This window comes from Micromys minutus (genome assembly GCF_963924665.1).
Source record: "Micromys minutus genome assembly, chromosome: 32".
NCBI classification, from domain to species: domain Eukaryota; kingdom Metazoa; phylum Chordata; class Mammalia; order Rodentia; family Muridae; genus Micromys; species Micromys minutus.
Window position 1 is genome coordinate 5,725,809 of NC_137967.1, and position 27,603 is coordinate 5,753,411.

The window sequence follows — 27,603 nt, forward strand, 5'->3', positions numbered from 1 at the left end:
TCACTTGGGGTGAGCTTTGAGGTTTCAGAAACTCACATGAGGCCCAGCGCCTCTCTGCTTGAGCATCGGATGCAAGCTCTCAGCTATTTCCCCAGCTCCGTGTCTGCTTGTGTGCCACCCCACAGTGATGACACGGACTGACCCCAGGAAACTGTAAGCCAGCCTCCAATGAATTACATTTTCTGAGGTGCTGTGGTCATGGTGTCTTGTCATAGCATGGAATAGTGACTTAGGCGTCTTCGTTCTGTTTGTCACTGTGGATAGCACGGTAGCTGCCCCTTGAGTTTCCCAGGGTTCTCCTGTGCGTGCACCTTGGCACAGAGGTGCTAGGATCACAGCTTCCTGCTCCGCATCCGGACTTCCCGTGGGTTTATGGGATGCCGGACCAGGTCCTCGTTTTACCCAGCAAGTACTCTTAACTCCCGAGCCACATCCTCATCCTCCCAAATAAGTTTATTTTGAGATTTATTTACTTACTTTTTTTTTCTGTGTGTGAGTGTTTTGCCTGCGTGTGTGTCTGTGCAGCACAGGTGCCCACTGAGGCACCGGATCCCCTGAAACAAGGTTGGGACCTGCAGTGAGCTCGCTAGGGAATCCAACCCAGGTCGTCGGGAAAAACAGCCAGCACTCTTAACCACTGAGCCATCTCTCCAGCCCTAAAACTATTTCTTAATTCTAACTCTGCTTCACACTGGCTTAGTGCTTGCTTTAAGTGGCCTTGCTGCTTTTGCAGTGGACCGGAGTTTCGAGTTTCCGGGCACCCATGTCTGGCAGCTTGCAGCTGCCTATTACACTAGCTCCAGGAAATCGAAAACCCTCTTCTGGGTTCCATGAACACCTCTCCAGGCACATACATGAACATCTACACATTCACACACACACACACACACACACACACACACACACACACACACCACATGCATGCAATTTAAAAGTGAAATAAAATCAAGGGGTGGTGGCTCACCCCTTTGTTCTAGTAGGGACAGGCAGATTTCTGTGACTTTGAGGCCAGTCTGGTCTTACGTGGTGAGTTCCAGCTAACCTGACTCAGAAATAAGTCTATTAACTAAACTATAATCTTTAAAGCACATAATATAATCCTGGCACATAACTAGTGTTTACTTTAAAAAACAAGCATAGTGATAATTAAAAAAAAAAAAAAAAAAAAAAAAAAAAAGTCCCGTCTTTGTCTGAGTTGGAGGCCTCTGAAAGAATTTCCCAGGCAACACAGCTACCTCTTCCGAAGCGCTCAGCTTCCTCCCGGCAAGGAGCGGCCTGGGAACCCCAGCTTCCCATTCATAGCACCCTGGGGACCGGTCAGAGCCGAATCGATGCTCCGCCCACCCCAAGCTGAGTGGTGGGAATTGACAAAGCCCTCAGTGGCTCTCCACAGCGCCGGCCGGAGACACATCCGTCTCCACTGGACTGCGGTTGAGAGAAATGCCAAGTTGATAGCTCCCTGAGGACTCAGAAACCTCATAAACGGTCAGGCCCTGGGGGAAGGAGGCTTGTGGAGTGCGCAGAGGTTGACCGGGTTATGCGGTTGAAAAACCACTGGCAGCCAAGCCCACCTGGGGAGCTAAGGGAGAGGGCGTGACAGGAAGGGATGCTCCGGGAGCTTTCAGTGGAGGATTTGCAAAATAGAGGTTGCAAAGGGCACCTCACCCCTCGCGGAGTGTGTCTGGGCACAGCAGGTGAAAAGCCGTTGGGATGTGTCTGCCCCATCAGTTTTGAGTTACGGGGCTAAGGATATAGCAGAGAGGTCTGGTGGGGTCCTGTGGGTAGAGAGGTGCAGGGAGGGCTACTCTTCTTACAGGACGGGGAGGGGGCGGAGGCTTGAGAAATACCTGGGAGAGAGCTCGGGCAGGAGGCTCAGTCTCCTGAAAATTCAATCCCTGGTGCCAATTAGAATCTGGGAAAATAGTCTGACATCGCCACCATGCGGCGATTTCTGGCTTTGCGTACAAGGATTTGAGGACAAAGGGTCTCGGTTTGCTTGTAACCCACTGAAATTGCACAAATCGGAACCAAACGGATTTACAAATCTGTTCGTTATTGGAAATTTCTAGTCCTTGTTCAGAAGACCCAGAGCATACAAATGAATTTTCTTGGGCAGGTGTGTCCCCCCGGGCAACTTGGAGAGGTTGAAGAAGGAGGCAGGAAAGTGATGGAATTCGCTGCTGACAGATTCCCTGTTTGTGGGGTTCTGGACACTTCTATCAGAAAGGGGTTTGATGGCAGGTGATAACAGTTGAATAGGAGTTTGCTAAGACAAGAAAAACAAAAAAGGAAGAAATATTAGCATTTCTTTAGATAACCAGGAAAGGAATTACATCCACTCAGAGTCCTTCACACAGGGTCACAGCATCTGCCCACACCTTTGATCTCTGACAATCCTCAGCGTGGCCTCCTTTTAAACAGATTTCCACCTTTGCTGGGTAGGAGTGCTCAGAGAGACAAGCCTCAAGTCCTGAGCAAGCTGTTTAGTGCCAGATGGAGGTCTTCTCTGTGCCCGGGCACTCACAGCTGAAATGCCCCTTATATACTCACGTGACCTAAAGATTCCTACTCATTCTTCAAAACCTACTCCTCCCTCAGACCCAGGGGTCCAAGCCCAATCCTCCTTCCAAAGACTCAGAAATCCAGGGCCCAGCCTCCTCCCCCAGACTTGGAGGTCCAGGGCCCAGTCCTCCTCCCACAGATTTGGAGGTCCAGGGCCCAGCCTCTTCCCTCAGACTCAGAGGTCCAGGGCCCAGCCTCCTCCCACAGATTTGGAGGTCCAGGGCCCAGCCTCTTCCCTCAGACTCAGAGGTCCAGGGCCCAGCCTCTTCCCTCAGACTCAGAGGTCCAGGGCCCAGCCTCTCACAGACTTGAAGGGACAGGTCCCAAACCTCCTCCCTCGGATCTAGGAGCCAGGTCTCTCTACTTTTCACCTTCCTGCTGAGATCCATGGTTATGTGCAGTCCATGGACCTATGAGGAACAAGTTTGTGGGGAGCAGAGATTAGGGAGCCGGGAGCCTTGATCTGGTGCTGTTACATTTATTGGATCTCAGAGGCCAGAGCGATGGCAGGGCAGGCGAGGGCCAAGCTGTTGGACTGGGGAGCCATGCCTTCTTACTGTTGAGCCTAGAGCAGGATGTAGACACGTGGCAACTCAGTACAGAAAGATCCATAAAGCCAAATGAAGAGAGACAAGAGGGACAGACCCCTCCGTCACCCAGCCTCCCCCTCACCTTGTTGAAGAAGTAAATGGAAGCTAGGATGCTGAACACGGCCATGGCCAAGGTCACATTCTGAGGGGGGAGGTCAGGAGTCAGCTCCCTCCCCTCTCTGCCCCCACCCCTGTCCCTGTCCCTTCACCTGTCCTCACTTCCTGCAAGTTCATAGCCATGGGTCCTAGCCACACAGCACTTGACCTCCCTCCTTCAGGCCTCTGAGTCAGACAGGAAAGAGGCTCCAAGAATGGGAGGGGGTTGTCGGGGAGACCAGAATGGTGACCATGGTGACCAGGGAAGGGCATTTTGGGTAGGAGAGACATTCACACTGGGGATTGGGGGGAAAGGGATGTGGGTGTATAATGTCACACATGGTACCCACATCCAGCGTCGAGACCTATGAGATTGGTGAGTACAGGCCTGGATCTCCACACCGGATCCTGTTTTATTCCCCTAGAATGTTCTGAGGAGCCATGGGAGACTTGTGAGCAGGGAAGGAGCAGATTGGCTCTGGTATGTTGAGGCAGGGGAATAACTGAGGTATGAAGGGGTCCAATAGCACAAGCAAAATGGCAACCTTGAGTCTGCCAGATGCAAGGGTGGGAATGACCATCAGGACTTAGACCAGAATTTGGTCCCCAGCTTGTGAAGGCAGTATAATGCTCATCATGATGGGAAGCCTGGTGGAGGTGGTAGCTTCTGACCTCTGGACCGCAGGGACAGCCAGGCACTTTGACTCTGACCACCCGGTGTTCTTTGCAGGTTCCTAACTCCTCTCTATGTCTTTCCTCTCGTAACTGTCCAGGTTATTAGAGGTACAGGGGAGAGAAGAGATACACGCCTGTGTGGAGCTGCCTTCATCCCCCACTAATTGCTACCCTCTGTGCAGAGAGGAGCGCACCACTGGAGCCCCCCCCAGGCTCTTCACAGTGATGCCTCAGGCTGGACACTGAGATGGAGACGTACATGGCTAGAAGCCTCCTGGGGCGATGCCTATGTGGGCTTGAACCCCACCTGCCAGTGGAATGACCTTCGGTGAGTCACAAAGATGTCTTCGCCACTTTTTTTTTTAATATAAAGAAAACATATCCCCCAGGAAAGGAGTTTGGGGAATGGCCCAGTGGGTAAATTCTTGCAACTTAAGCATGCGGAGGACCTGAGTTCGCTCCCCTAGCACGCCTAGAAAAAGCCAGGCATGGTGCTGTGCCAGCCACCTTGGCACTAGGAGGTAGAAACCGGAAGATTCTGGGGCTTGCTGGCCAAATTAGTGAGCGCCAGGCTCAGTGAGAGAGACCTGAAGAGGTGAAAAGCAATTAAGCAAGGCATTTGACATTGACCTCTGACCTCTCATTGACCTCTGACCTCTACACAAAGGAGAACTTCTGTTTGTGGTGCGGGTGTTTCTCCAGTCCAGGGTGGGAAGCCGGCTCAGGAGGCTCACAAGACTCAAGACACTTTTCCAGATTCACTCGATGTAGAAGCAGGTGGTTGCTGAAGAGGGGACTCTTTATTTAAAAAGATTTATGAATTTATTATGTATACAGAGTTCTGTCTGCGTGTATGCCTGAAGGCCAGAAGAGGGCACCAGATCTCATGGTTATCGCCCCCAGACAGTTGTGAGCCACCATATGGATACAAGATTTGAACTCAGGACCTCTGGAAGAGCAGACAGTGCTCTTAACCTCTGAGCCATCTCTCCAGCCCCCAAGACAGAAATCGTAAGTGGAGCTGCCTTTGAGGCGCACAGAGAACCCCCATTGACACATCTATCTTCCTTGCCCCATCTGTCAAGGACTTTCTGGTACCAGTGTGGCCACTGCTTTTGACTCACAAACCTGCGAGTGACCCCAATAAACTAATTGGTTCGCCATGCTGGACATGGAGAGATTTCTTGGGTCAGCAACACGGCAGTTCTTCCTGGATAGGAGTTCAAAGTCACCGTCACCTACACAGTGTGTAGAGAGTTCAAAGGCAGACCGAGACAATGAGACCCTGTTACTAAGTGAATAAAACAACACAAGCCACCACTTCAGAAAAAGATCTCAGAAAGTAAACAGCTAGAGTCCCCTCTAAGCTAAGCCCTCCCAACTCTTGACCCATAAACCCATGGGCAACGACAACTGTTTTAAGATGTTCAGGTTGGGACTGGGGGCAGGGCTGGCCCACTGGTATGTTTGCCCCACAAGCAGGTTGGAGACTCAGTTCCCCAACACCCTTCTGAAAAATTTCGGCATGGCGGCTTGTAATCGCGATCTTAGAGCTTGCTGGGGTTGAGACAGGAGGATTCCTGGAGCTCGGTTTATTCTGAATCAGCAAGCTCCAAGTTAAGTGAGAGACCCCGTCTCAAAAGAAAAGGTGGAGAGTATTTGGAAAAGACACCCGGCATCTGGCCTCCACACACGTGTGCACTCCTGCACACACACAAGCACACACACGAAATTTTAGGGCCATTTGTTCTGTGGTCACCAACACAACCTCCTAACAGCTCCTCTCTACGAATGGGTTGTCTTAAGCACTCAGTGCGTTTTGAACTGGTCTGGTCTGTTTTGTGAAGATGAAGGCACACTGAGGTGCGGTAACTTGCCTAATACTATACACCTTGTAACGGTGAGAGCAATGAACCCAGCCCATCTGACTTCTGGCTTGGGTATTTCGATTCAGGGCCCTGCTGGCTTTAACCAGGTGTACGAGGTGTGAAAAGAAAACGAAATCTTCAAGAAGTCCAAGGAGGCCTCAGAGAATCCTGACATTTTAGGAAAACCGGGAAACATGGGGGAAGCCTAGGGGTTAGGGAGGTGTCTAACTACCTCTCAGCTTTGCCATTTTCTAGATGTTTCCTCAGGCAAGTCAGTCATCCTGTTGTGCCTCAGTTTCCCTGTCAGGACAGTCTAGATGCTGGTGGCCAAATGGACATCTCCTGGGGGGTCTGTGAAGATGAACTGGGTTAATCCCAGGCCTCCTTGGTGATGGGGAGCGTGCTGGGGCCTGCAGGGGGCTGAGTCTGAGGCTAATGAGCAGGTAAGGACACAGAAGACGGAGGCTGAGCTCAGCGTCTGCTCTCTGTGGAAATGGCTGAGCCCGGGTCTCAGGGCCACACCGTCGGACCCTTGCTGCTGCTGCTGCTGCTGCTGCTGCTGCTACCCCAGGCCCTGCCGGAGGGGCCCCTGCTATTTGTGGCTCTGGTGCGAAGACCCCCATCCCACCTGACCCACCCTCTACTTTGCAGGCCAGCCCTGACCTGGTTCCCCAACATCTCCAGGTATTCCGACATGGCGACCGGGCCCCACTGGCCTCCTACCCCACAGATCCCCACAAGGAAGCTGCCTCCACCTTGTGGCCTCGAGGCTTGGGCCAACTGACTAAGGTGAGGAGGGAGCGGGGGGGGGTGAGCAAGAGGGCTAGGGGACAGGTGATGAGGGTCTGCTGAGGCCCCTTCTGTCCCCAGGAGGGGATTCGCCAGCAGCTGGAACTGGGCCGATTTCTGAGGAGGCGTTACAAGGCCTTCCTGAGTCCTGAGTACAGGCGCGAAGAGGTACTTTCTTAACCTTTGACCCCAGGGCCCCCTTTGGTCTTCACCTCTTGTCTTTGATCTCCCTTGACCTGCACCCTTGGGCTTCTAAGTCATTAGGGAATCCACACTGCCCTCTGACCTTCTCCCAAACCATCAGTCTTACCCCTTACCTGACCTCAACCTTTGTCTTGATTTCCAACCACTCTATCCTGACCTTCTGATCTTTGAACCTGGTCCTTTTATTTTTTCCTTTGCCCACCTGATGTTTCTTAGGGGGTAGAATTTCTCGGTAAGAAGCGGGACCCACACATGCTTGGCAAGCCTTCTATCACTGAGCACCGCCCCCACTTCCAACCTCCTCAAGTCTGAGTACTGAATTTTAGCTCCATGTTATTCAGCCCCCACATTCTACATCTTGACCTCTTACCCCCAACCCCCTTGACCTGATCTCAGCAGACCCCTGCAGTCCAACACATCACTCAACTCTGACCTCTGACCTTTGATCCCAACTTCCAAAGCTGAACGTTAGACTCATGAACTGACCTTGAGTTTTGACCCTCAGTGCCTGTCCTTTGACCCTTCCCCCTTCCTGACCTTTGACTTTCATACCCCAAACTAAGTCTGAAGCTTTGGATTTGGGACCCTGCTGACCCTTGGCCTGTCCACCCGCTTTGCTACCCTCACCCACCCCAGGTGTATATCCGCAGCACAGACTTTGACCGCACATTGGAGAGTGCACAGGCAAACCTGGCTGGGCTCTTCCCGGAGGCTGCCCCTGGAAGTCCCGAGGCTGACTGGAAGCCCATTCCAGTGCACACAGTGCCTGTGTCTGAGGACAAGGTCAGGGGGCTTGATCTGGTGGGAGAGACGGAAGAATCTTGAGTTCAACATCATTCTTGGGGTCCTTAGCGAGACTTTCTCAAAATGAAAACAGAAGTTTAACAAGACTGGGATGTAGCTTAGGGGGTAGACCTCCCCAGCTTAGAATCCTCTGGTGAGGAGGGGCTGGGAGTGTGGCTCAGTGAGGAGCTGGGGGCGTGGCTTAGAGGTAGAGGGATTGCCTACCCTGTCCAAGGTTCTGGGTTCTATAGCCAGCATCACACATACAAAAATGGAAATAAAGTCCAGCCCTGAGCTGGAGAGGGGCAGAGGCAGCTCCAAGCCAGGCGGATCCATTTCTAGAAGCCCAGAACAGCCGAGATCAGCAAGGTTATCCGTGGTAGAGCTAGCTGGCCAGAGCGGGTAAGCTGCCAACCCTGCTCAGCACAGCTGGATACAGGGGATCTGGGAGAGGCAAGGGCCAGAGACCCTGGTCCCATGGCCAACTGTGAGACCCCAGACTTGCAGCTGTCTTCTCTGAGCCTCAGTTTCCCCCAGTTGCTGAGGTTCCCCATGCGCAGCTGTCCTCGATACCACGAGCTGTTGCGGGAGTCCACAGAGGCAGCTGACTACCAGGAGGCCCTGGAGGGCTGGACAGTGAGTGCTGCTGTGGGCTGCTGGGGCCGGGTGCCAGGCAAGGATGGGCAGGGTTCATCCAGTCCTGTATCTCCACTCAGGACTTCCTGACCCGCCTGAGCAACTTCACCGGACTGTCGCTGGTTGGAGAGCCGCTCCGCAGAGCGTGGAAGGTTCTGGATACTTTGATCTGCCAGGTGAGTCCTCTTCTCACCTCTCCCAGCTGGGGATTCCAACTCTGCACCGTCCTAGCTGTTTCATCGGGGCAAGTGGTTTGGCGCTCCGCACGGTGGGGACAATGACAGGCTGGCAGGATGGCGACACAGCATATATATGTCCCCTTTCCTGGTACCATTTCATTGGATCTTTCTAGAAAACCGAATGTCAGATTCCAAGGCACCTCTGGTCCCAAAGGGCTTGGTAAGGACTCTGGTCTGGTACTTGCTCTGGCTCATACTGTGGTGAGCTGATCTTTGAGGGGTTTGAATGAGGGCCAGGGTCTGGAGGGTTGGCTTTTTTGTAAGGTGCTTGCCATACAAGCATGAGGAATGTGGATGGCTAGTACACACATGAAAAAGCTGGGTGCAGTAGCTTACACCTAAATTCTGGTGCTGACCCTGGGGTTCAGTGGCCAGCCAACCTGGCCTACTTGATGAGTTCTAGGCCAGTGAGGCTCTCAAACAAACTAGGTGGGCCAGGCTTGAGAAAGACTTGCAGAAAACTTCTAACCTAGGTGTACACACACACACACACACACACACACACACACACACACACACACACACACACACGGGGGCGGTGACTGAGGACTCCCTCTTGAGGCCCTTTCTCTCTCCTCCAGCGTGCCCATGGTCTTGCTCTTCCATCCTGGGCCTCCCCAGATGTCTTGAGGACTCTGTCACAGATTTCCGCTCTGGATATCAGAGCACATGTGGGCCCACCCCGAGCAGCGGAAAAGGCCCAGCTGACAGGCGGTAAGGTCTGTGGTTACGGGGGAGCCGTTTGTCAGGTGGGGAGGAGGCACCTAAATACTCTCTTCCTGTCCCTCAGGGATTCTGCTGGATGCCATCCTCAGCAATTTCTCGAGGGCGCAGCGCCTGGGGCTGCCCCTCAAGATGGTCATGTATTCAGCGGTGAGTCCTTGGGAAGGGCTGGCATTGCTACATGAGTGACAGGCTGTGGTGGTCAGACTACAGTGCCTCTGTAACCGAAGTCCACTGCCGTGGCCCACCCTTATCTCCTATAGTACTTAGACGGCACCATTAGAGACACAGTAAAGATGAGGGAGGGGTCAGAGGAGCGAGACCTTAGTCCTCCTGCAAGGACTGACTTGAATGGAACTGCCCAGCCACAAGTTGCACATCTGGGAAGTCAGTGTAGAATGCCTATGATGTAGACGGGAGTGCTCTGGGGTTACTTCTAACTGGAGACACTCTGGGGTCCTGATGTAGCTAGCCTCTATCCCTGGGCATTCTCTTCAGCATGACAGCACCCTGCTGGCCCTCCAGGGGGCTCTGGGCCTCTACGATGGGAACACCCCACCTTACGCTGCCTGCATGGCCTTTGAATTCCGGGGGAGCTCCAGGGACCCTGAGGAGGAAGATGGAGAGTGAGTATGGGTGACGGCTTGGCATTGGGTGGTATGGGCTCTTCCTAGGACAGGGAGCAAGTGATGCTACTGTCCCTTCCACCACCAGGAATGTCACCGTCTCTCTCATCTACCGCAATGACACATCTCGCCCGCCCCTGCCACTCAGGGTCCCTGGGTGCCCAGCTCCCTGCCCACTTGGGCGCTTCCAGCAGCTGACTGCTCCAGCCCGGCCTCCAGCCCATGGGGCCCCCTGCCATGGCTCTTATGAGCCTGCCAGCCCCCCAGGTGACAGCCCTCTGCGCAGGGGTGGGAATGGGGAGTTTCCAAGGCCTGGGATTCACAACCCCCATGTTCTTCCCGCAGTCACGGTGCCCCTGCTGGCCGGAGCTGTGGCTGTGCTGGCCGTGCTGAGCCTCGGGCTTGGCCTTCTGGCCTGGAGGCCCAGCTGCCTACGGGCTCTGGGAGGGGCTGTGTGAGGGAATGGATAGGCATGAAAGTGCCCCCCTGAGCCGCCACTGGACCCCAACACGTGTGCTCACTTGCTGCTCTGGCTTGTCACTTACTGTGCTCATGCGCCTATGGGGACGAAGGCTGGGTGGGGCCCCAAGCATTATGGCAGCTTGGGCGCTCAGTTGCTGTACAGGGGTCAGGACTCACAATAAGCGTGTGTGCAGGTGGGAAGCTGTAGCCTGAGAGCACATAGGACTGAATGAATTGCCTTAAGCAGCTCTACCCACGACCCTTCCAACTGGTGGCAGACAGGGAGGGGCTCTTCCAGGGCACTGTTTATGTAACCAGTGTCTAAGCTCCACCCTTGCTTTTCCTGAAGTGGAGGGCTCCACCCCTCCAGCAGCCATCAACATGTGCCCCATGCCCACTGTCTAGGGTTCACATCCCCCAGAGCCCCAGACAACACTGGGAAAGCCAGTAGGTGCTCCTTGTCTTGAGGTCTGGGGGAGGTACATCAAAGCTAAGATCCCAAGGAAGTTAAGGAGCATATCAGAATCCTACGACAGACCTGAACTAGAGGGTCTGATTCACAAGAACCAAAATAGACCCAAATCAAACGAGGTTCTGAGGTAGGGATGAGGCCAGCCAGTGGCTATGACTGGCCCCCACCAGCCCACCTTTCCTCACCAGACCGTTGGAGTATCCTCTGGAAACGGGCTAAAGGTGGGCAAGTACGCCTGTGCCTCACCTGCCCTGGACCCAGCTCATCACCCAGATCCTACCCACGCCGGGACCACGTCAAACAGCATACCCCACAGAGGACAATGAACCAGCCATTTAATAGGAACTCACGAAGGCAGAAGTCCCAGGGCTGCCCACCTCGCCCCTCCACTAAATCCAGATCTACATTGGCCAGGGGCCCTCTGTGCAGCCAGGGAGACCAGACCCAGCTGGAAGGTGTTTCAAAAGGGAAGGGCATGGTTAAAAGAAAACGGGGACAAGGTTCCCAAAGCAAAGTCTTTACAAAAGGGGGTTCTCCTTTCCCCAAAACCAAAGTGTCACATAAGCTCAAAATAAAATATAAAGTAAAAATGCTGCATTAGAAAAGTTTGCAATGTTAAGCCTTTACAATAGGGAGACTGGCCCTAAAGTGTCAAACATCCAGTAAAAGTCCATGGAAGTACGGCCTATACTTAAAATACTATGTAAGTGTTGCATTGAAAAAGTAAAAAATTCAAGATGGCCTGTATGTAGTGCTTTGGGGTCCATGTGGAGGCAGAGGGGTGGGAACCCTGATGTGGCCACACATCTTAGCATGGCCTTAAACTCCATCCATCATTAATCAAGGGGATTAATTAATTCCAGGGCCATAAGCACCCTAGATTCACAGCCAATGGCCACTTGTAGCTCACTTTGCACACGGACTGGGGCTGTGTAGCTGGGATCACGCACCTCTCTGGTACTTGGCATTGAGGTGCTGTAGGGATGAGAATATGGGGAAGGTGCTTGCCAAGCTGCTTCCTAGTGACCTGGGCTACAGGCACCCCTCTGCAACTCATCTCCCCACCTTCAACCCTGGGGAGCAAGTTTTCTCTCCAAGTCAGTCCAGGACTAGTCATGACGCACGGGCTGCTCTTCCCCACAGGCCTGGTCAGAGTACGGGGGCGGTGGGGGCTGCTCCTCAGTCAGCCCATAGTTGGGGTGGCCTCGACTGCGCTTGGCTTCTTTGATGTACAGTTCCAGGAGTACCTTGGTGGGCTGCCTGTCTACTTGCTCCCTGGGTACACCATGGCTGAGCAGCCAGCCCAGGAGGTCCTTGCGAGTTGGGTTGGGCCCCAGCATGAGCTTGGTGCGGCCTGGGTGGCTCTGGCGCCAGAGCAGGCCCACATCAGCAATAGTCTGGATCTCCATCACAGCCTCCAGTACCGTCATGCCACGCACCAGTAGGCTGACGAGTGACAGCCGCAGCTCAGACGGTGCTGCTGTGAGCAGGCGACGCTGCAGGCCTTGAGTGAAGGCCACATCCTCGGGGGCCAGGTCCACAGGCCCTTCTGGGTCAAGGTAGATCCACTCAATCATGCCCAGCTCCCGCACCAGCTGGATGCCTTCCTCCATGGTGGTCCAGGGCCTGAAGGGTAGCTCAGTGGCCTCAAAATGCAGGGAGGATTCCCAGCGCTGACGCCAGGCCTGCAGCAGCCAGCTCAGTAGAGTTTGGCAGCCAGCCCCCCGTAGGGCCTTGCAGCGGTAGTTAAAGATGGCATCATGGGTGAGGTCACCCAGCAGCCCCAGCTCCCCGGAATTCAGGGACAGGGCAGGGCCTCCCTGGTCATACACCCGCAGGATCCAGGTGACCATGAGCTCATTGGGGTTCTGCTTGAAACGCCGTGAGATGGCCAACAGCTCCGTGTACGTGTAGTAGCGGTCCCCTCGGCCTATCTGGGTGGGCACCAGCACCCTCTCTGCCATGGCCCTCACAGTCTCAAGGTAAAGATAGCAAGACGGCTGAAAGCAATACTGCTGCAGAGGCTGCAAAGACACAGGGCATGCTGGTAGGTGACAAAGACCCACACTCCCACCCAGCACCCCCCTAGAGAGAAACCCCTCAGACTCCTGGATGTCAAAGGTCCTGGAGGCACAACATGTCACCATGGTGGTCAGAGCCCAGTGCTTTACATCACGGGGGTTCTCGAGAACAGTATGACAAGATGCACAACAGCAGCCTCGTCCAGCTTCACCGTGGAAACCAAGTTCGTGTGATTAGCACTAGACCCCCACCCCAGTCCTGCTCTTACCTGAAGGGAAGTAGGCTGTTTGCAGAAACCACCTGTAGGCAGGAAGGAGAGGGGACAGAGGTTAACAAGGGACAGGAAGACCATGGCACTCCCCTAGTCATTCCTTTTTGTAGCCAGGACCCCTCAGACCCCAGGGTGTCAAAGGTCCCTGGAGGCACCATGTCCTCAGGATGGTCAGAGCCCAGTGCTGGACATCACAGGAGTCCCCAAGCATATGCACCAACAGCAGAGTCTAAAGCGCTATTTGTACAGCAGCATCAACACCTTCACCCTACTTTAGGTAGCCCTTCTGCTTACCTGGAGGGAAGCCTGGTTGTCTGAAGGAACTACCTGTCTGTTGGCAGGAGGGAGAGGAGAAATAGGCTGGTGAGACTCATGAGGACCACAGCGTCCCCATCCACTCCCTTTGTAGCCAGGGCCCCTCAGACCCCAGGGTGTCAAAGGTCCCTGGGGGCACCATGTCCTCAGGATGGTCAGAGCCCAGTGCTGAACATCATAGGGGTCCTGGTAATATTAATACCCTCTCTTTTTCTAAGGTCCGGGGCCACTTGAAGGGGGACAGTGTAGCCCAGTGCTCAGAAATCCAGTCAAGAAAATGGCTGATACAGAGAACCCCGGCCCTTTAGGGGTCTGTAACATGTTACCATTTACTTGTTTGGGACAGTCTATGTGAGCAAAGTTGGCCTTTATATTCCCAAAATGCCTCTACCTCCTAAGGTAGATTTGATACATTCTACTCCCCTCCTCCAAATCTTACCTATGTTTGTATGGATTCCAGGCTGGACGCGAACTCAGGATCCTCCCGCCTCAGCCGCCTGGAATGTTGGGATTACAAGCAGACGCCACAATTATTCTCAACTGTCCGCGCTGGCCTGCATGCTGTAGATTGAAGCTGCTTTGTCCTTGGAAATGTAGGGCAAATGAGACAGAGGCTGGTCCTGGTGTCATGGCTTAGCCCTAGGACTGTTTGGAATTCCTAGAATGTAGTGAAAGGCTTCTGCCCTTCTTCCAGGCCTGTTTCTCCCCAAACCAACTCTTCAACTGCCTAAGTGCGAGGCCAGTGCCATAGTTTCAGTCTGCAATGTGGGGAAGTAATGACCCCGCATTTTGCAGAGAAGAAATGACACCATCCACTTTGGTGGGATGTAGTGAGCTCATTTCCCTCAAATATTGCCCCCTTCTCCTCCACCCAACAGTCTTGTTATACAGCACAGGCTGGCCTTGAATCCTAGAATTGCTGGCTTGTTAAATCCAAATTATAGGAAATAACTGAAAAGGAAGGCACACCATTTTGCTCAATTATTTAGCAGCCACCAGCCTCCATATTTTGTGCAAAAACAAGCTGTCTAAAGATGTAGCCACAGAATAATAAAAAATTCAGCCCCAGCCACACTCACCCCGTTTCAAGTACTTCTAAGACCTATATAAGCAGTGGTTGTGGGGTAGGCAACAGGTAAGCTGCTGTCCTGCCTTTTCCATTCCGAGACACAGTCTACAAGCACCAGGTCTTCCTTGCCAGCCCTCAGTGCTCCTCAGTTCCTATCTTTGCCCACAGACTCCAAGTGCTCAGCACTACGCAGGACACTTTGTGACTATCCCAAGCCCACTATGGTCAGAGATAAAACGCCTCCAGGTCAACAGTGGAGCCACTGTTTTCCCTGTTTCCAACATAGAAACAAGGAGACATTCTCCCGGAGAACTTGTTCTTTTTCAGATAACACATACTTCTGTCTTCTGATAAATCTTGTTATTTTAATAATGGCATCTATGTAAATTCAAGGTTCTTAAAAAAAAAAGTATTTTATTTGCTAGGACCTAATTGAGGCTCAAAGGTACACTGTCCTCAGTCCACAAATCCAGTGGGCAGGCGACAATGCTGACATTTTGTTCCCTCTACTGAGGTGGCTTACTGACCAACCAATATGGAGTTATGAACAGCAGATCTGGTATCTTTATCAACCATCTGACTGGTCCTATTTAAGAATCTTGACATGTAACTGCAGGTTCATTAAATTCAACTAAAGTAATTGAAAAGGACTGTACAATATTTTAGGTGTGGATAGATTTAAAAGTAAAGGTTCTTACCACAGTAAGACGATGATGGATGTGCACTTGGCTTCAAGATACCCCTGTAATACAGAAAGGACTTGCTGAGGTTGTGTGGGGACAGCCCAAAGGTGCAGAGAACATTAAACTTAGAGGTCCTCAGACCTCCAGGTGTCAAAGGTCCTGGAGGGGCACTGTGTCCTCAAGGATGTTTGGAGCCCAGTGCTGAACATCATAGGATCCTCAGGCCTTCTGCAACGTCAGCCACCTGCCTTCAGGATGGTGGCCACGCTAACACAATATAAAAGATTATTAAACACAAAATCCACCAGATGCTCCAACTTCCCCAGTCCAATAAGGTCCACAGAGATTCCCTATGGACACGATGTTCCCCTGTCTTAAGTAACCTTGAAAAACAAAACCTGCAAAGACACAAATCCTTCTGAGGAACTGGTGGGAGAACTAAGGGGATTGTTCTACGGAGCAAAATATAAACCAACGAAACCCCGTGACATACTCAGCCAGATTTGAACCACCCCGTGAAAGCCGTCTGGGAGATGACTAGGCAAGGAACACAAAGAGAATAAATAGGATCCCAGGAGGACAGAGTCTAATCAAGGCTGACAACGGCACTGACCAGTAGGCAGAAAAAGATTGCTTTAGAGGAGAACGTGTGGTTAAGATATTTTGGGTGAAATATGCAATCTACTTGAGTAGCTGAGACGACATGCTTGTGTCATTAGGCCCAACCACAAAGCCATTAGGTGTCTTGTGACCGCTGTTAATATTCTTGCAGGTGAACAAAGGCCTGGCTTCCTTTCTCCTGTCTACTCCTACCTGCTGCTCCGAAGCAATCCAGTCCTCCACGTGCGCTCACATCCGCCTTGGTAACTCCGTATCGTGTATCTGCCCCTACACCCCATCCTCCTCCAGCCCTCATGCGTTCTAGGTTGCACAAAAATGCCAAAATACCACACGGGGGAGGGGCAGTGGCAGAAACTTCCTACGGAGAGAACCTGCAGGTAGCACGGGGCTGTCATTGGGAGGAAAAATTCTCTGTCACACACACCCCACCCCTCCCTGTCACCTAAAATCGGGAAGATGGCGGACAAGACCCGCGACGTGAGCAGCAGAAATGGCGTAGCCCGGCTAAGGCAAGACAAAGGAAGGCCCGTCCCGGCATCCCAAGCTCCACAAACCTGGCGAAAGGTATCGTCCCCAAAGTACCCGATCCACCCCTTCAGGGGGCATCCTGGTTCCAACCCGAGCGCGCCCGCCGCCCCAAGCAGCGCCCGTGAGCCCGTCCACGCGACAGGCACACCCGTGACCAGGCCATGGGTACCCGGGAACACGCGCTTCCCGGGGCGCAAAGTAGCACCACAGGCTGGAAGGCGCCGAGGCCAACCTCGGGAAAACTCACCAGCAGAGAGCCCACCTCACGCGCAATCGCCAGAGGCGCGCGCCGGAGCCGCGTGGCCCATTTTATAGCGCGCGCCGCCTGTCAGTCCCACCCACCGCGTCCGCGGGGCACCGCCTCCAGCGGCTTAGGCCCCGCCCCGAGGCAGCCTCTGCTTACGCCCGAGCCGGGAATCCCGCTTTCTTGGTGGCAGGAAAAGGGAAAACGTCTATTGCCGCTAGAACAGTCCTGACCAGGGACAAGGCACGTTGTTTCCGAAGAGGATGAAAAGAATAAAGGACATAACCGGAAGGCTCTTCCGTTACTCTCGTCAGGCAGCTCTTAGACAGCTCCCACGGAGAGGCGGGGCCAGAAAGGCCCCCTGGAGTGAGGGTGGAGCCTGAACCGGAAGCTCCCGGACTCGCCAGCTCGGCGGGGTAGCTAGTGCGTGCTGCGGTGACTGGCTTACGCCCAAAGTACCTACCCGGGCAGTAGTCGCAGCTGCCACGCGGGAGGCAGGACCAGCACAGGCTGGCGGACTTTTGGGCAATCGCTGGGCAGGCCCCGAGCAGGGACGCTAGGGCGAAAAGGCGGGGATTCCCTGTGCCTGGGGGAGGGTAGCTTGGGTCTGGACCCCTGGGTGTGAGAGAGCAGGGCTGGGAGGGCTGGGCTACTGTGTCTGAATCTGGAGGCTGAGATATGGACTGGTAGGTTTGAGGAAGGAGGCGGAGGTCTTGGGGAATCAGGGTCAGAGTTTTGAATTCTTGGATGAGCTGGAGATGGGTCCTCAACCACAAACTTACTAGGACTTTTTTTTTTTTTTAAGTCTGTACCTCATACGGGTTGTCTTTTTCTCCAATCTGCCCTCCAAATAGTCTTTCCATGTTACTCTTTAAGCTATAGATTCCTTACTATGACCTGAGTGTTCTTTGTTTAGCCGACCCTCTGATCATTAGGGCTCTTCCTCATTCCTTTGAGGAGATTGGCCTTGCAACCTAGTGGTCTGAAGCGAAGGGAAAGAGTCTTCTCTTAGGTATGGAAATAAGTGTCCATTGGCCCACCCTAGAGGAAAGGCCATGGTTTCCTCAGGGCCCCCAGCGATGTTCCTTCTGTACACTCCGCTCATTTTCCTCCCTGGAGGCCTTCCACATATCTATAGAACCTGAGTCCTTTGCCACAGGACTCTTGGCACGCTCCGTTCTCTGCATTTCAACCAACTGCAATCCACACAGCTTCTCTCTTCCCACCGTCACCTTTGCTCAAAGAATCCCCAAACAGTCTACGCCAACCAAGCCCTCTCTCTAGTACTATCTCCCTTACCATATTTTTGTTTTGTTTCTTGAGACATGGTTTCTCTCTCTCTATAGAATAGGCTGGCCTTGAACCCAGAGATCTTCCTGTCCGATATGCTTGGCTTCCATTACCACATTGGTGATGAATAGGGTCAACTTAACCAAATCTAGTATCACCCAGGAAACAAGCCTTGGAGCATACCTTGTAAGTAGGCTAGCCTCTGACTATACCTGTGCACAGATTATCTTGGTTAAGTTAATTGACCTGGGAAGGGGACCCGTGGGCTGCACAAATGGAGAAGGGTGGGCTCAGGTGTTCATGTCCCTCTGACTTCGGATGCAGTGTGACCAGCTGCCTCTTCAGGCTCCTTCCTCCATGAGTCCCACCCTACCTCGCCATGTAATGGACTGCACTTTGAATTGTGAACCTATCCCCTTAAGTGGCTTTTATCAGGATGTTTTATCCTAGCAACAGGAAAAATAACCAAGACACCTTTCTTTTTCCCCATAGCACGGATCCCCTTGCCTCCATCTTACTGGGCCCGTGTTTATTTGATCACCTGTAGATCCTAGTATAAGACAGAGCTGTTGTTTATGTTTATTTAAAAGTGGACACGTTAGCTTGGGGGTGTGGCTTGGTAGAGTGTCCAGCATGTTAGGAGGCGTTGGGTTCATCCCCAGCATTAAACCAGGCATGGTTTGCCCACCTACAATGCCAGCAAGAGATTGAGAACTTAGGTTCCATCTCGGCTACATAGTGAGTTCCAGACCAGCCTGAAATACATGAGACACATCCATGTTCTTTCTCCTTTGAAAATAAAATGTACTTGTTTTAGATTTGTTTGTATGAGTGTTTCGCTTGTGTGTGTGTGCGCGTGCGTGTGTGTGCCTGGTACCCTCACAGGTCAGAAGGGAGTGTTGAAACTGGCCCTTTGGCTGAGCCATCCGTCCAGACACTTGGCCATTTTTTTTTTTTCAACTCAACTGTGCAGTTCTTTTCTTTCAAATTTATATATATATATATATATATATATATATATATATATATATATATTTAAATTTATTTTCATTTGTGTGAGTGTGCATGTTGGGGTGGGGGTGTGTTGGGGTGGGGGCGTGTTGGGGTGGGGGTGTATATGCTTATGTAGGAAAGCAATGCCTGCAGAGGCTAGAAGGGCAGAGCTGGAGTTGTGAGGCACCCAACATGGGTGCTGGAGACGGCACTCGGTCTTCTGGGAAAGCAAGCAAGCGGTCTCAGCCACTAAGCCATCATCTGTCTTAGGGCTTTATTGCTGTGAGGAGGCACCAGGGCCAAGGCAACTCTTATGAAGGAAAACATGTAGTTGAGGCTGGCTTACAGTTTGGCGGTTTCGCCCATTCTCATCAAGGCAGGAAGCATGGCAGTGTGTGGTAGGTCTGGTGCTGGAGGAGCTGAGAGTTCGACATCTCGGTTCGCAGGCGGCAGAAGGAGCCTGTGCTTCACACTGGGCAGAGCTTGAGCATACGACACCTTCAAACCTGCCCCCACGGTGACACACTTCCAGCAATGTCACACCTACTCCCACCCTCTTAATAACTCCACTCCAGTGGGAGCATTCATGCATATTTGTCTACGGGAGCCATAGCTGTTCAGACCACCACACCAACTCTCCAGCCCTTGGTTCATGCAGTTCTTGGGTGTGCACTGTGTAGATAATATGTGGAGATGTCAACCTGTGTAGTTTATCATCGTTATCTACAGACAAGGAAACTGAGTCCCAGGTGGGTTGGCCTTGCTATGAGTCATAGCGCTAGTAAGTAGCACTCTCTAGACATAACACGAATGAAAGGATGGCTCTCATTTTCCTGTGCAGGAAGTTGGGGTAGACCTGGGCAGAACTGGGATTTTTACCTGGGTTTTAACCCTTCCCCACTCATCAGAGGGCTCTCGGCCCCACACCTCCCTCCCAAAGGTTTATATGGAACAGGATTGTGTTGTGGGCTTGGGAAAAAGAGAACGGGGTGTGGGGGTTTAGACTGCAAAAAAAGATGGGAGGGGAGTTGAGGATAAGAGCAGGGTTTCCTCAGAAAAGGTGAGAGAGTGATTGTAAGACTAAAGGTCAGAGCTGGGGCACAGTGATACACACTTTTAATTCTATCAGGAGGCAGGTCCAAGTCTGAGTTCCGGCTAGCCTGCTCAACATAGTGAGACCTTGCCTCAAAAACAAAACAAGAAACCCCCACAGAAATCAAAAGACTGTTTAACAAGTATTATACACCTTCTGGCCAGGTGGTAGTGGGTCACACCTTTAAGCTCAGCACTCCGGAGGCAGAGACAAGTAGATCTCAATGAGTTCGAGGCCAGCCTGGTCTACAGAGCAAGTTCCAGGACAGCCGTGGCTACACAAAGAAACCGTCTTGAAAACCAACCCCCACAAAACCCACCAAAGTGAAACAAAGCAAAAACCTACCATTTGCCAAGGACCCTTACCCCAGTCTCTTTTCTGACCTTTGATGTTTTACCCCTGAGCCCCTGAGTTCCTTTTCTGTCCCTCTTCTTAGGAGGACAAGGATGGACAAGGTGGGGGGGGGGGTAAGAGAATTTGCCAGTTCCAGGAAGGACTTGCTTCCACATACAGAGCCAAATAAAGAAGTATTCTGGGCAGAAGATATTTTTCTTTAAAATATAAATTAGTATTCTGGGCTGGAGGGAGACAGAAGTCACGGAACGAGTATGGGGGGTGGACTGCCAGGCAGATGGCAGTCGAAGCGGACCATTGGTGCTAGTTCATTGTCAGGTCCTAAGACCATATAGCCCGGAGTGACAGGATAGACCAGAAGTTGATGTAGTTCAGATAGGAGAAGAGACCTGGGAGAGAAAGAGGGTAGAGAACACAAAGGTCAGTAGGCTAGCCTCACCTTTTACCCTACACTGTCCTAACCCAGCCCCTGCCCCATCCTTAATCCCCAAATCAACGTCACCCTCAGTTTGTCCCCAACCTACCCCAAACCCACAAGAATCCCCAACCCTGGCTCCAAGCCCAGTCTCACCCTCCCTGGCCCGGACTCCCAACAATCCCCACACCCCCATCTGCACCGCTGATGCCACGCCAGAGCCCAGCAGACCAATCACGATGAAGAAGAAGACATTGGTCCAGGCAAGGTAGAAACTGCTCCCCAGTGTGTAGGTCATGCCTTCTTGTAAGAACTTTCGGGCTTGCATCAGGTAGAACAGGACCCCCAAAATGATGTTGATCCCTGTGTAGCACAGAACAGGCGTGACCCCTCCCGCTCCCAGGCTTAGTCACAGGCTGTGGCTCTCTCACTGTGGTGCTGGTTTCTTCAAACTCCCTTTGCAGCTGAGGTTGACCTTGAACTCTTCCTGTCTCAGCCGGGCATAGCCTTGCTCAGAGTGTACAGTTTGGGGATGGAACCCAGGGTTTTGTGCACCCTAGGCAAGCACTCTATCAACTGAGCGACATCTCCAGGCCTCTTTTTTCTCTTCCTGTAACTTCTTCCTCCCATCTTTCTCCATTTTCCTTCCCTCCTTTCTCCCTCCCTCCTTCCCTTCCTACCTTCCTTTTTGGAGATAAGATCTTGCTTTATTTATAGCCCAGGCTAGCTACTGGACTTGTGTGTCATTCAGGCTGACCTTGAACTTGCTGATAACTTGCTCTAACCTCCCAAGTGGTAGGATTTCAATCATGTGCCCCCACATTGCCTCTAATGAAATCTCCAGAACCTAAACCTCCACCCTTGGACTCATGACAGTACCCTGATATGAGACGCTGGGAGGTTTTGGGACTCCAAGGCCAGGTCTCTTACCCTGCCTCTGCCCCTAACTTTTATCTAGTGTGTCTGAGTCTCACTATGATCAGCTCTACCGTGGGTATTACCATCAGCTTGTCTTTGGGGGGCCATCATGAGGGTGTGTGGTGGCCCATGGTAAACTTCAAAGACTGTAATAAATTCTCTCATTATTATTATTATTTTTATGTTGGGAATCTGGAGCCACAGAGAGAGAGGGTGGAGAGAAAGAGAGAGATAGAGGGACAGAGAATTCAATCATTTTTGGGTCCTTTGAATCAACAAGAACAGATGGTAATTTTTTAAAAGGGGAAAAAAAGAAACTCTTACTCAGATTGGACCGAATCCTGCCCCCACCCCTGTTTGAGTTATTGGAAATAACACAAGATGTTCAGTTAAAATAATAGAATTATCTAACTGAAAATGCCTCATTATACACTAAGACATTTTCTATTAATTGTGGCTTATGTTAAAACAATTATACTTAAAACATATTTTAGTTTTTTAATTGTATGTGTGTGGGGGGAGTGGGGATGTGCACAACTGCTTGCAGTGCCCATGGAAGCCAGCAGAGGGCAGTAGCTCCCCCAGCTGGACTTACACACAGCTGGGAGTTGCTATCGGCGCTGGGAACAGAGCTCTACTCTTCTGAGCAGCATGTGCTCCAAACCTGGAGTTGTCTTTCTAGTCCCAACAACTATACTCAGACAGGTGGGAGTGTGCTGCCTTCAGTCCCAGCGGGAGAAAGGCTGAAGCAAAAAGGTGGCAGGGAATTTCTCCACAGCCTGGGTTGCAAAGTAAGACTTGGTCTCAGAAAACGAAAGAAAGAGTGATAATAACAGCAAAAGCTCCCAGACGAAGTGGACACAGCCAGTGAACAGCAGACAAAACTTTTATGCCCCCCTGTCCTCAGGACTGCCCTGTCCCCAGCACTGCCCTGTCCCCAGCACTGCCCTGTCCCCAGCACTGCCCTGTCCTCAGCACTGCCCTGTCCCCAGGACTGCCCTGTCCCCAGCACTGCCCTGTCCTCAGGACTGCCCTGTCCCCAGCACTGCCCTGTCCTCAGGACTGCCTTGTCCTCAGCACTGCGCAGTATTATCAAGGACAGGAGGACACCACCACTTGTCGCCTAATTAAAATGCCCCCAACCTCTCGCAGTCTGAGTATGGCCATGAGGTGTTCTAGTCAGCATGTCAGTTTTGGATTACCTGGGAGAGGCTGGGCTGTTTTCACTGTGAGTGTTGTTATCAAAGTAGTGTGAAGCACTGGTCCCTCTTTATCTTCGTTATCCTCTCACTCCATCTCCCGAATGCTGGGATTTCAGACCTGTGCCACCATTTGTGACTTCTTTGAAGGGAGACCACATAGTCCAGAGTTTTAGACCCATCACTATCTTGGGTGCTTTGCATGGACTTGTCTGAAGGTTTTAGCAAGGGGTTTCCTTTATTTCTATAGCCTTGACCTGGTTTTATTTATACATTTGACCTGACCAAAGAACTGCCCTTCTCTCCTGGGTAAGGAGTGTTGAGGGAGGAAGAATGCTTACCAAGCTTGTCAGATTTGCCAAACCAACCATGGGACTCCATGTGGTGACAGAAATGACAGACTCAACACTTTGTAAGCGAACACTCACTGCGTTCTCACGTGGCAGAGAAAAATCTCATCTCCACTGGGCTGAGACGTTGCTCAGTACAGTGCTTGCCTAACATGCATGTATTAGCTCAGCACAGGAAGAGCAGAAGTTCACGGACATGGTGGACGTAGTCAGCTACATATGTGTGATGATCAAGGCCAGCCGCAGCTACATGAGACCCAGTTTGAAAAGGAAAAGAAAAACGAGAAGTTCCACACAAAAGATGAGAAAAGTGTGGCTTGGCAAGATGAGGGATCTTGAAGGAAACTCTGTGGAAAGCGTGACAGAACGCCACGTGGAGCTCTGCGTAGAGGCTGGGGTCCAGGACCTGCTGCTGATGAGAAAAGGTGGAAGGTGTCCTTGAGTTTTGGTTGGAGAGGATAGACTTGGAAGTTGCTCGGGGTAAATTTCAGAGGGAAGTTCCCAGCTGACAGGTTGGAGTGTGGACTGAGAAGAACGTGCAACTGTGGTTGGGTTGGAACTGAGGACGAGGCTGAACTTCTCAGAAGGACGGGGTCAGGTGTTGGGTGTTGAGACTTTCGGAGAGGATGAGGAGAGTAAGGAGGGTGGTTTGGGAAAAAGTGTGTTCAAGATGAGGTGGGCATGGACCAGCTATCAGGGAGGAGGGCTAGGGGTTTGGATTCACTGGCGATGAAATGGGAGCTAAGGCAGTGGGGCAGTTCTCAGGGCCGGAGGTCTCATCACGGCTGAAGATTTGTAAGGAGGTAGGGCTGGGGCTGAGGTTGAAGATGAAGCCAGACAGACTGAGTATGGGGGGTGCTAGCCTTTGTGATGGGCGCCGTGGAGAGCATCGGAGTAGCATACCTGTCACGAGGCTGCAGATGAAGAGAGAGAAGTCCATCAAGGGCAGGTTGGTGCTAGGGAAGAATATAGTGCTGGTAAGACCCATGCACACAAAGAAACTCATGACGCCGGAGATGAGGAGGCAGGCCCAGGCCATGTCCAGCAGATCTGGGAAAACAGGAGAATCAAGAACACCAGGACTGTGCTGAAGAGATGGCTTAGCAGTTAAGTATCCCTGCTGTTCTTCTGGAGGACTGCGTTCAGTTCCTCTCACCTACACTGGTGGCTTACGATCACCTGTAACTCTAGTTTCCAGGAATATGATGCCTTCTTTGGCTTCTGTGAGGATCCGCACTAACGTGTACACCACACACAGATGCATAAAGAAGAAATTGAAAATAGGTGGCCATGGTGGTGCATGCCTCCAACCCCAGCTCTCGGGAAGCAGAAGGTAGCAGATCTTTGTGAGTTTGAGACCAGCTTGGCCCACATATTGACAACTGGTCTCCAAAAAATACATCCTTAAAAATTAAAATGGAAAGGTGGGGAAGTGCCTGACATACGACCTCTGGCCTCCACCCATGTAGCATGCACATTCACACACACACACACACACACACACACACACACACACGCACACACACACACACAGATACAGGCACGCACGTATGCACCGCATGCGCACACAGGCACACAGATTCTACTAGAGGCCAGAGAGAGACATCGGGCTACCTGGAACTGGAGTGATAGGTGGTTGCAAGCAATGCAAGCCACCCAGGATTGAATTAAAAGCTGGGAAAATGAAACCTTTGCTTTGCTGAAACAGACGCTGATTCACCGAAGGTGAAATAAATCCTTTCCTTCCAAAGTTACTTTAGGTCACAGTGTTTTATCATAGTCATTGAATCCCCTACTAGGACTGTTCCTGAAAAATGAAACCTGAAGTTGTCTTCTGGCCTCTACACACACACACACACACACACACACACACACAAGCACACACAGATGCACTCGAATCTGCATACTTATGTGTGTACACACAGATCAGCATTGGGGTGCTCTAAGAAAATGGGTATTATTTGCACCATCAGATCTGGCATGTGAGGTATGCGTTTTGGTAAGTGACATCAGGCTCTTGGGCATGAAGACACTGTGTGGGTATCAGAGTAACCAAAGGGGGGAACTGCTCTGGAAATTCTCTGGGACAAAGAGGAGACCTGAGCCTCTGGAATGAGGACAGGGCCAACCTTATAAGCATTCTTTTTTTAAAGATTTATTTTATGTATGTGTATGAGTACACAGTCACTGTCTTCAGATGGACCAGAAGAGGGCATCAGATCCCATTACAGATGGTTGTGAGCCACCATGTGGTTGCTGGGAATTGAACTCGGGACCTCTGGAAGAGCAGTCAGTGCCCTTAACCACTGAGCCATCTCTCCAGCCCCCTTACAAGCATTCTTATCGTATTCATTCATGCAGGAGATGTCAGGGCAGCGCATGAAGAAGATGGTGTCAATCGGGATGGTTTTGGAGCCAGCAGGGTCCCCTGGGGCCGTTATAGGCACTTGGAAGTGGATCCAGGACTTCCACAAGGCGATGAGGCTGAGCATCACCATACTGGCCACGGTCAGCACCAGGCTGAGGTGCCTGCTTATCTTCTTGGCTTCGAGCAACAGCCTCCAGCCTATAGGAAGCAGTGTCCAGCGTTTGCTCTGAATCCTGCGACAGATCATGTGACCGGCATCAGCAGGAAGCCCCATCTACCCTATCCAGCCAGCCCGCAATTCTTCAAATCCCTCCCGAGAAGCCAGGCTTGGTGGCGCATGCCTTTAAGTCTCATCACAGAAGACAGAAGCAGGAAGATCTCTGAGCTCAAGGCCAGCTTGGTCTACATTAGAGAGACCCTGAGACTCCATCTCAAAAACAAAACAAAACAAAACAAAACAAAACAAAACAAAAAAAAAAAAAAAAAAAAAAAAAAAAACCACCAGACCTTATCTTTTGTTTTCACCCAGGTACTCCTCTACCCACCGCTACACCCTCAGTTTCAAATTCAGTTGTAGGACTCCAGGCTTGAATATGCCCCTCCACCGCCCACATTCCTCCTATGCTCACCTACTAGAGTTAATGACAGTAGAAATGCTGGACAGTTTCGAGGAGCTGCCTAGAGCACTGTGACTAGACGTAGAGTCTGAAAGCTCTTGCAAGGTGTCCTTGGAGTCCCAGATAAAGGAGTCGAAACTTCTGACGCTGGCCTCTGGGCTTTGGGTTATGGATGGGGGGACATCCACACTGGGCCGCGTTTGTTTTCTCTTGAGGCCTTGTGACGGGGTCATGGAGGGGTGCCTTTCCGTGTCGATTTGTGAGCTTCGGTTTTCCGACTGGGCACCGGGCAGGGTGTGAGAGTTTATGGTGCTGATTTGGTAATTGTGGTAAACAGACACTGTGTCTCTGGAACTGAGCCATCGATTGTAGGCCACGGATTGTATGTCTTGTGGGATGGGCTGGAAACCCGGAGGAAGGGTCTCTTGAGCACTTAACCTTCGAGGGAGAATGGTGGATGGAGAACTCTGTGTACTGATCCTTCGAGGGAGAAAGATAGATGCTGGCGGTTCCTGGATGCTAACTCTTCGGGTCCCGGATGTGGATGTTGAGTCGCTGCTTAATTTGCGAGTGTGGATGATGGATATAGGTGCTTGTATGCTGGCCTGCTGACCTTGGGTGGCATCTAGGAGGTTCGAGGTCACTTTCAGAGGGTCTTGGGTTTCACTTTGCCTGCTGAAGGGAGCTGCTGTTTCTTTGCCCTGGAGGCCAGAGGAGTTCTGGTCCATGTTGAAGAGTAGGGTGGGCTAGTCTCTGAATGTACGCAATCTGCATCAGCCTCTGCTTCTACCTGTCAGTCTGACTCTAAGGCTATGTGTCCCTCTGTCTATGGCTCTGTCTCTCTGTCCCCAGACAGCACTCAGGGATTTGGGCTAGGTAGCAGCTGGGGGTGGGGTGGGTTCTATGACAGTTGGAGGGGTTCCAAGAGGCTGAGGTTGGCCATGGCCTCAGACTCCACCGTAAGCCTTCGTGAGTGACTCTGCTATTAGGGCTGGGCTAGTGGGGCTGGGCAGAGTACGGACTGGGTAGGACAGGGTGCTCCTGGGTTAATGAAGATCTGAACTTGGCCTGGCTAGGATCAGGGTGAGGCAGGACTGAGAGTCTAGAAGGCTTGATATCTGAACTCACAATTCCTTTGACACACTCATGACTTCCTGTCTTTTCCCAGGGCCTGCTCTGAGCCATTTCTGTCTTTTGTTCCCGCATTTGCCTTCATCCCTCCCTCCACCTCTTTTCTTTCTGTTCTCTTTCTATTCCGTTCACCCTCCCCTGAGGCCTCACACAAGACTAGTAGGTCTGCCTCTTGCTTCTGAAGACTTCCAGCCTGGGGTTGGGGGGAGGAGAAAGACCCAGCCGTAACTCAACTCGGTAAGGAATGAGTTAGGCAGGAAGGCATCCCAAACAGAGGGAAGGAGCTTTGAAATCCCTTTCCTAAGGTGGGTACGATGGTGCATGTCTGTAGTCCCAGCACACAGAGGCAGGACGGTTACACTGAGTTTGAGCCCATCCTGGGCTATAAGAGGCTGTC

At 51.9% G+C, this 27,603-nt stretch overlaps 3 protein-coding genes across 6 annotated transcripts; 1 reads left to right on the top strand and 2 right to left on the bottom strand.

Annotated features, from left to right (window-relative positions):
• Positions 1-6,284: 6,284 nt before the first annotated feature.
• Positions 6,285-10,249, top strand: ACP4 (acid phosphatase 4; the record flags this gene model as incomplete). Of its 2 annotated transcripts, XM_080908297.1 has the most annotated exons (11): positions 6,285-6,398; positions 6,476-6,580; positions 6,662-6,748; positions 7,421-7,567; positions 8,105-8,203; positions 8,284-8,379; positions 9,024-9,156; positions 9,233-9,315; positions 9,664-9,791; positions 9,880-10,058; positions 10,137-10,249. In XM_080908297.1, 11 exons carry the CDS (start codon positions 6,285-6,287, stop codon positions 10,247-10,249), a joined length of 1,284 nt encoding a protein of 427 aa, XP_080764423.1. The 2 variants fall into 2 exon arrangements, with proteins under 2 accessions (XP_080764423.1, XP_080764422.1); XM_080908296.1 differs by having other exon boundaries at positions 9,880-10,249.
• A 1,104-nt stretch (positions 10,250-11,353) lies between these two features.
• Positions 11,354-16,024, bottom strand: LOC308413361 (uncharacterized protein). Of its 2 annotated transcripts, XM_080908299.1 has the most exons (6): positions 15,899-16,024; positions 15,101-15,144; positions 13,773-13,830; positions 13,313-13,349; positions 13,016-13,047; positions 11,354-12,749 (listed from the first exon to the last, which is right to left on the bottom strand). In XM_080908299.1, the coding sequence occupies exon 6, from the start codon at positions 12,687-12,689 to the stop codon at positions 11,835-11,837; it is 855 nt and encodes a 284-aa protein (XP_080764425.1). In that variant the 5' UTR covers positions 12,690-12,749; positions 13,016-13,047; positions 13,313-13,349; positions 13,773-13,830; positions 15,101-15,144; positions 15,899-16,024; the 3' UTR covers positions 11,354-11,834. The 2 variants fall into 2 exon arrangements, with proteins under 2 accessions (XP_080764425.1, XP_080764424.1); XM_080908298.1 differs by having other exon boundaries at positions 11,354-13,047.
• Positions 16,025-20,529: 4,505 nt separating this feature from the next.
• Positions 20,530-26,803, bottom strand: LOC308413895 (uncharacterized protein; the record flags this gene model as incomplete). Of its 2 annotated transcripts, XM_080909034.1 has the most annotated exons (5): positions 20,530-20,597; positions 20,855-20,986; positions 23,994-24,140; positions 25,423-25,691; positions 26,088-26,803. In XM_080909034.1, the coding sequence occupies 5 exons, from the start codon at positions 26,801-26,803 to the stop codon at positions 20,530-20,532; spliced, it is 1,332 nt and encodes a 443-aa protein (XP_080765160.1). The 2 variants fall into 2 exon arrangements, with proteins under 2 accessions (XP_080765160.1, XP_080765161.1); XM_080909035.1 differs by lacking the exon at positions 20,855-20,986.
• Positions 26,804-27,603: the final 800 nt, after the last annotated feature.

Bases quoted from the DNA above. Each gene is read 5' to 3' on its own strand.
- LOC308413361 (XM_080908298.1), bottom strand. From the start codon at position 12,872: ATGGTGACATGTTGTGCCTCCAGGACCTTTGACATCCAGGAGTCTGAG.